The following is an 8,466-nucleotide window of genomic DNA, read 5'->3' on the forward strand; positions in this document are numbered from 1 at the left end:
ACACACACACTGATTCAAACAGGAGGTGGTAGACGACTACATTACTCAACCTTGTGTCCTGGTACTTCGGTCCCGGGCACCGCAGCCTTCATGGTAAAGTTTTCCACGCCGGCTCCACTGAGGGAGTCCAGCATCTTCTGTCTCGTATCGTCAGCTGCAGGCTGCTGGAGGCGCTGTTCCTCTGCCTCCTGTCGCTCCTCAGCCAGCCTAAGACACAAATACCACAAACTAAAACTATCTATCATAGATCCGTGCGTGGATCAAGAAAGTGGAATACTTTCTGTATATGCTGTAAAGAGCCACTCCCTCAAGAATCACAAGAATGTGTTGAATGTGAAGAGCCCAGAACTTTGAGGAAAACAATTTATCTATTAATCAGGAACATAATCTGAAGGTGAGTCTGTCAAGAAAATAACTGTTAGCTGCAGCACTAATATGTCAACTTCCTTTCGCTCTATAGTCACGTTTGTTGTGTTTGTATTAAACTGTCCAAAGACTTTCATGTTGAGGTGAACGTGACTGTACCTGTGCAGGAAACTCTCCTTGGCTGTTTCAATCTGCAGAGTTCCTCCTTTCCATTTGGATTTGTTCAACACCGTCAAACCTGCAGAGGAAACACATCGATTCAAAACGAGCTCTGGTGTAAGTTAGACTTGAAGGCTTAATGACAATAAATTACATGTTCAGACCGAGTGTTGTTTCAGTTTGACAGCGGAGGAGTCCCACTCGCAGTCTGAATGAACATCAGTTACACAGAACATTAGGAAGCTGTCGCAGCAGCTCAGTTCACTCACATTTCTTCAGGTCTGCGTCTGAAATGTTGATGTTAATGTAGCCGAAGGTTTTGTAAGGAATACCTGCAGGAGAAGAGCAAGAGTCAGAACACATGCAGAGTCACTGAAGAGGATTCTAGAAAACCTGGCTAAAGATGTTTCTGTTCACTACACGATGATAATAGTAATTTTGATTGTCCTTAAAATTCACTGATTGTTTCCATCATGGCTGTGTGGTGTGTGTTGGATTCCTCACCCTCCTCGTCCTTCCTGGTCCGGAGCTCCACGTCCTCCACATCTCCAAACTTTCCGAATCGATCCTTCAGATCTTTCTGGGTCACTGTGTGGCTCAACCCGCCAATGTACAGCCGCCGCATCGCTCCGTATCAACGACAACACGGTCACTGCACAGACAACAAACATCAGGGTCACCAATCGAACTGCCTGTCCTGTAATGAAGGAAATCTTCTTCTGTCCGGTCATCAATAGATCATGGATCAGTGCTGACTGAGGTTTTCAGTGTCAGTATCTGCACCTCAGCAGTGCCACAACACTTTGATTCATCAATGATTAGTTGATCGACCAGAAATTTACTCCATGATAATTTAGATAATTGATTAATTGTCATATCTAACTTTGTCATTTAACTTTACTTCAGGTTCTCCACTCTGAGAATTTGCTGCGTCCTTGTTTCAGAAGAGTAAAAACTGAATATTGTACATGCCTTTGTCAATATTTTTAACATTTCATCTTCTTTGTTTTAGACACTAAAGTCATTTTAAGACAGATATCTTTTAAATATTTTATAGGTTCTGGGCTTTTGCAGTACTTATTTTCTTTTCTCATACTATGTTTATAGGGGCAGTTTTGCACCAGAATATAAAAGCAAACCCTGATTCTGATTTTAGATGTTTGGACTACAAAAACCCAACAAAAGTCCAGGATTCATTCATTTATTCAGGTTTTTTTTATATATATCACAGCCCTCTGAGATTCCTAAGTGGTGACAGCTTTAGGAATCATCATTTAAACTTGTACAGGAGTGTAGGTTTACTCTCTACCAGTTAGAAGAGATCTGCACTCTTTATATGTATAAAGCATTTGTAAGTGTTGATTAAACGACACCTCTTAAATTACCATAAAATGAATAAATAACAACAAAAACTGAACATTACATATATGATGTATATTAGGTATATTGCAGGGCTGCTGTTAGACTTTACCTTCAGCTAATGGATCTAATAAACGTGCAAGTGAGATGATCCCTGGACAGACTTCGGTAAAGAGGGAAAATAAGTAAATAAAACAAAACGGACATAATGTTTAACTTATAACGGAGCTGAAAGAGTTAGCAGGATTAAATTACCGGTTTAATTTTTACAGACAGAAAAAACCAACAAATGTTTACCTCACATGTATCCAGCTTGTGTTACCGTTAACTCCGTCCGGGGTTGTGGCTGGCTGCTGTGTCCGACTTTCCCTTCCGCTGTTGTTTCCGTAGATCGTGAAACGTTCCGCTCTGGTTTAATAACGGATGAGATTCAACAACAGCTTTAGAAAAACGCACACACAAAAAGGAATACTGTCTTTATCGGTGAAAATGTTTAATTATGACGGCTAATCAATGGATAAATGACATTTATTTTCTCCTGATTACCTTAAAAACACGATAATTATTCCGGATTGCCAACGTCTGGGACAAACCATTGACAGTATATATACATATAAGAGCTTTCTATGTGGAGGTGACTCTCGCAATTTCCAACTCGGACAAAGTTTTATTTAGTGCCTCTTAGCTCTGATATAGCGCTACTGTATACTTTTAAACACATTTCTATAAACATTTGCGGCACTTATATCCACAGAGAGGAACATCGTCTGACCCATTCTCATATAAAAAGTTGTCCTCCCCCCTCTGACACGTAAAAACAGTGGTACAGTCCAGAGGGCGGGAGGCTCCGAACTGTTTTGGTTGTCAGCGAGAAGAAAGGAGAAATGTGAGGAAACGTTGTTTTATTTTACTATTAAATGAAAAACACTCTTTTATTAGAGTGGTTTTACTACTTTAAAGTAACCTTTATTAAATAATTAGACATTTTAACGGAAATACGGTTAGTTTACTTTATTAGACACGACAGCTCGTCTGACTTCACCCAGCTAGTGTAATGTTTGTGCTAAAGTCATTTTAATTAATCTTAATAGATTTTTACTATCTGCTGTAATTCCTGTGAATAAATGACCTCAAGTTAACCCTTTTGACAACATATTTCTTTAATAATTTAAGCGCTTTGAGGGGATGTTAAGTGCATTTATACAATTAAAAAAAACGACCTCTCTATAAGTTTATTTTACCAGAGTAATATTACAACCTTAGTGCTGCACAGTTAATATAAATATGGCAATATAAGTGCATATATATATATGTATATATATGTTTTGAAGGTAAAATGTGTGATAAACCCGCATTATAATGAAGTAACTTACTGTAGTGCTGCAGAAATGTCCTGGTCTGCAAATCTTGTCCAATTTTAATAGTTTTTTTTAGTGAAAATTACATTTCTGATGCAAAAATTATAATTCCCACACTAATCGTGAACCATATCGTAATATCTGTCAAAAATAATCGCAATATGATGTTTTTACCATATCGTGCAGTCCTACTTTTAATGCTTGTTTATGTTGTTATACTCCAATACAGTTACTAACTGTTTACTCAGTAACCTAAGCCAAGAATCACAATATTAAAGGAACCTAACTTCATTACTTTCCGTTACTTTAGTTACTTTACCAAATATATTAATAAAAGCAAGAGAAAAGAAATGTCCAAGATAAGTGTCAATGCAAGTGTGTTTTATAAGACAACAGAACAATTTAACCTGTGAAAAGGAAAAGAGTTTTAGCATCAGTCTTGTTACCTCTGCTCGTGTATTTTTAAATAAAAACTGATTGTTAAAATTGTAAACCTGCTAAATAATCCCAATTTTTCTGTAACTGTAATGGATCACAGTAAACATTTTGTATGTATGTAACAGTGATTTTATGCTGCCCTCTTCACCCATTGAAACTTCCAAATGTTTATTTATTCCATTGAATCAGTGTTTGTTCTTCAGGATGGAGAATATGAGTGCAGAGAACGTAGAGGAGGTGAGCGTGCTGGAGGCTCAGATCGAGCGTCTCCAGGCTGAAGTTTCAGAGTTGCAGTGCCAACAGCAGGAAAACCACAAGGACATAACGTTTAACCTCCGAGGACAAATGCAGGATGCCGTGTGAGTTTCATTTTTCATTCAACATTCATTCTTAAATCTCTACTGCGACTTCTTTCAGGTTTCATCCTGTAGCATTTCCTAACATCCAACCTATCCCTTTTAAAATGTAGTTTATCCTGTTAAACCTAAACTAAAAACTAGAAAACAGTGAACAGAAGTGCTGAACTGTCACAACAGTAAATGATCAGTGTGTTGTGCGTCTCCACAGGTCGTATCTGTGTGGACGGAGACGAGGAGGAGGGGAGGAGAAGGTGCTGTCCAAGCTGAAGGAGGAGGTGGAGGAGTTGGAGGAGGACCTGAAGCGGCAGACTCAGATGAATGGCATCAGTCTGAACAGCTGCACCAAAAAGACTCTCCAAAGCAGTAAGATCGCAGCAATGTCTGAATCCACACACAGCTCTGTTTTCTGACATTTTATACATGAAATTAGTCATCAAAATGAAGGCAAATAACCAACTAATAGGTTAAAAATAATCGGTACCTGCAGCCCTAAAAATGTGATTTTAAAGGTACGCTGTGGAGCTTTATTTTATTTATATCATGCACGAACCCAGGCAGCGATCACATCCTGTTGGTTTCACGTTATTTCACTGATCAACAGTTAATGCACCAACAAAGGCAGAGAAGAATAATACGTACAATACAAGAATATATGGATGTAAGAGTTTACAACGCTGGATATAAACCACAGAGTATGCACTTACATTGGTGTGTGTGTGTGTGTGTGTGTGTGTGTGTGTGTGTGTACTAGGTGGCAGTAAGCTGGTCCAGCAGTTCTGTTTATCAGGTCACTGCTCTGAACTGGTCTTTCAGGTGGAGTTCCAGCTCTCGGAGGTCAAGGTGAGTTTCTGGTCCACACCTCACTGTGGTCATTTTCTACTAACTTTATCTCCGGGTCCATCTCACGGTACCAATCCAGTATCAACTAAACAAATCCTCCTTTCTTTCTGCTCTTTGTAATATGTTATGTAAACTGTTCCAGTACCTGGGCCCATATACTCATGATTTGAACCCAGTATTATCACAGATATCAGTTATCACCCTCAAAAGTCCAGTATCGGTTGGGATCCACTCATGATATCCCCTACCCAAATGTACCTACCTGGTGTACATGTTCAGATCCAGTTTGGTCATCAACTGCAGCCAAAAACTCAAATCTCAATAAAAGATTGTAAAAGTATTTGTAAAAACTGTAGATTAAACTCAACAGCAGTGTAGAAGAGCCCTGCATATGTTGGATGTAGTGTGAATAAAAACACATTAAAGCATTCACACACTTCGCTTACGCACAATTTACTGACTAAACTTTTAGTTCAGCAAAGATTGATGGTGCTATCTTTTTTTTGTTCAGCAGAGGGCGACAGAGGGCCACGTTCAGTAGTTCACTGAGGGGGAATCGTACAGTTCCTCTGACCTCAAGCAGCTGTCAGACATGCAACACATTAGAGAATGAAGAAAAATCACTGTCAGGTTTTAACTGTCAACCAATCAGAGAACTGCCTCAGAGGAAGAAACAGTGTCAGGTGAAAATAAAATAAAGTAAAAGCAATCTTTTGTAATTTATGTTAAGTCCAAAAATAAGTGAAAGTTCAGATTAGAAAACTCTCTTAGACATTTTACATGTCCCTTTTTATTTTATGCACAAGAACTTTCTTCCAGGTCGAACTTGGTATCCTTTGAAATCATTGATTTTATTGCTGATATGATTCTCAAGTTTCAGTAAGGATACTAAAATGATAATTTTATCCATACCTTACTTTGAAAATATACACGTTTTCCTCGTTAAATGTTGTCTAAACACGAGCAGCCGTACATGATCTGTAAATAAAATACAGTCTACAACAACTGGAAAAACTGATTTAAATTGGGGACTATCGGTGCTCTCTGGTAGCTCACCTGATGGCAGCTTTCAGCCCATATCCCCTCTCTCTCCCCCTTTACTGTCGACCTTCAGCTGTCACTATCCATTGAAGGCAAAAAACCTCATAAAAACATAAAAATAATAATCAGGAATATCTGATTATCACTTTCTATATCATTAATCCGACCACATTTGCGATGCCAACCTTCAGTGCTTGAGAGATTTTGATACTCAGACACATTTTGGTCTTTACCAACAAGTACCGGGGTTCAATACGCAGCCCTACCTCCAGGCCTCTGTCACAATGAAAATGAAGTTTGACCCTTGACAGCCAATACTGTATATGTAAAGTGAACAGTAATTGTAATTTTATTGTACAGAGATTCTGTATTATTGTGATCCTGCTTCATGTTCTTCTGGTTTTCATTCTAACTGGACGAACCTCCAGAACAGCTGCTTTCATTGACTCACCGCTGCCTGGCTCATGATGTGTTGTTAAAATTCTACTTTTTTTCCTGACGTATGAACTTGTTTTGATAAAGGCATTAATTATTTGGCTGTGTAATTTGGCAACAGTCATTCTGTAAACACACACTCTCTTCTTACCCTTTATTATAGTTTGATTAATGCTTACTTTTTTATGTTGCAACATAATGTAAGCTAGTACAACTTCCAGTAAGCGTAAAAGTGTTTTGTTAGTGTTCTAACCCATTTGAGACCGTTCACAGATATGATTTATAGCTCCCCAAATATGGAACAGCTTTCTTCTTAGCATTGAGATGGATGTTTAAAGCAATAGTTCAACATTTTGTGGAAACGTACTTATTTAACAATTTCAGTTTTGGATCCGGATCTGGAGCCTAGCTTAGCTTACCATAAAGACTGGAAGCAGTGGGAAACAGCTAGCCTGGCTCTGTCCAAAATGTAAACAAAGAATACACCTTCCAACACTAAAGACACTCTAATTAACATGTTGTATGGTGTTTGTTTAATCAGTTAACAAACAGACATGTAAAAACCACAGTTTGTGATAATGTGCTGAAATTACACTAAGTTTATTAGGAACACCGGTTCCCACGAGTCTTGGAAAACCTGGAAAAGCTGAAACTTAGAGAGTAGTTTCCAGTCGTGGAAACACCTGTAAATTGATTATTATGACCAAATACCTTGGAAATAATCCATGTTGTCTTGGAAATGTTTGTATTTTAGCCCTTCCACTCAGTTCGCCTACGTAAATCTAGGTGTGTATTTAGTTTGAAACTCGACTGTTGTTTGGATAAACTGTATGATACTTCAAACACACTTGCAGTGATCTTCTTGGCATCGACAGCTGGGAGTGAAATTCTCATATCTACATACATAAAGCATCAAATATCTTGTTGCTGTGGTTGATAAATACATGCACAGTGTATAAAGTTAACTGTATGTTTGATGAACACTTTACCTTTCAAGTCTGCTTGATTTGAACTGTTACTATAAGTTAATGTAGTCAGTTTGCCAGAGTGTTTGAGCAGTCCTGTATTGTCAAGAAAAACTCCTGGAAAATGATTCATTAAAAAGAATGGGGACCCTGGGAACACCTAACTAAAACTAATGCAGACTAATACAACAGTCCTGAAATAAATCCTCCCTTCATGAAGGTCGTAAGGCTCAGTTTATGTTGAAACTGTTTCAGAGAGGTGTTGATTCAACTTGATGATCATTTTGGAGGATGTAGTGTTTAGTGCTGTTGAACTGACTCAGATCTCTGAACTCAGATGATGCAACAAGACTGGTTCCCAGATAGGAAAAGGCTTTGTTTGTTAACACATTATCATGCATCGCTGCACTGTGACTCAGTATTTAGTTGTGAGTAATTAGTGGTGTGTCTGTCTTGCAGGAGGGTCAGGGATCTGAGAGGACAATCAGCAATCTGAATGTGGTGATGGACGCCGGTGACCTGCAGAACTTCAGCGGTTTCCTGTCTGGGTAAGAATCAACACTGCAGATTGATGTTAGGCTGATCTGAAAAAGTATCTGAAATAAACCTTTTTTTAGTAAACTTTTGGTTAGTAAGTGATTATATGAATCACTCAGAACCAGTTTAATAAACTTGCATTGTAAATCTCCAGTACACTAAAAGTACAGTCTTCAGTTCAGTGAACTCTTCCCTCACTCTGCACTGAACCGACGTGCTGTCATGGGTCCGCTGAAGGTGATAAATACATATTAAGTAAGTGATCATAGAGTGTAAAAGGTCTGTAATGGTGATGCACTTCACTGTCTCGTAGTGTTAATATTTGAATGAACTGGGTGACGGCACATCGTTAGAATTATAACCTCTCTGCTTCCAGACACAAGACGCATCCAGACATTCACTAAACATTGAAAATTTGCAGGTCAAAGTTGATTACAGGTTCAATTTGATCTCTGGAGACTGGAAAAACTGGAGATCACACCAAAACGATGCATTCTTGAAATCATCAGTTGAATGGGCTTCAGTTGTGAAGTGAATGAGAGACTGAGCACGTAATCACAGAAACAAGTGTGACTGCACATTAACATAGAGTCAGTGTAACTGATAAAA

General features: G+C 38.5%; 2 protein-coding genes across 2 annotated transcripts in view; one reads left to right on the top strand and one right to left on the bottom strand.

The window, feature by feature from the left end:
- Positions 1–1,165, bottom strand: part of nol8 (nucleolar protein 8) — a 10,574-nt gene extending 9,409 nt beyond the window's left edge. Inside the window, exons 1-4 of the mRNA XM_035661782.1 lie at positions 1,030–1,165; positions 795–857; positions 526–604; positions 51–207 (exon numbers count right to left, since the gene is read on the bottom strand). Of these exons, the coding sequence (XP_035517675.1) occupies positions 51–207; positions 526–604; positions 795–857; positions 1,030–1,150 (420 nt within the window). The 5' untranslated portion in view covers positions 1,151–1,165. The remainder of the gene's footprint in view (positions 1–50; positions 208–525; positions 605–794; positions 858–1,029) is intronic.
- Positions 1,166–2,713: 1,548 nt separating this feature from the next.
- The window catches only part of cenpp (centromere protein P), an 88,964-nt gene continuing 83,211 nt past the window's right edge, over positions 2,714–8,466 (top strand). Inside the window, exons 1-5 of the mRNA XM_035662389.1 lie at positions 2,714–2,770; positions 3,884–4,039; positions 4,248–4,402; positions 4,791–4,879; positions 7,780–7,868. Of these exons, the coding sequence (XP_035518282.1) occupies positions 2,769–2,770; positions 3,884–4,039; positions 4,248–4,402; positions 4,791–4,879; positions 7,780–7,868 (491 nt within the window). The 5' untranslated portion in view covers positions 2,714–2,768. The remainder of the gene's footprint in view (positions 2,771–3,883; positions 4,040–4,247; positions 4,403–4,790; positions 4,880–7,779; positions 7,869–8,466) is intronic.

The sequence above is a fragment of the Morone saxatilis genome, unplaced genomic scaffold (genome assembly GCF_004916995.1).
Source record: "Morone saxatilis isolate NCDOM2014 unplaced genomic scaffold, NCSU_SB_2.0 Contig18, whole genome shotgun sequence".
Lineage (NCBI taxonomy): Eukaryota > Metazoa > Chordata > Actinopteri > Moronidae > Morone > Morone saxatilis.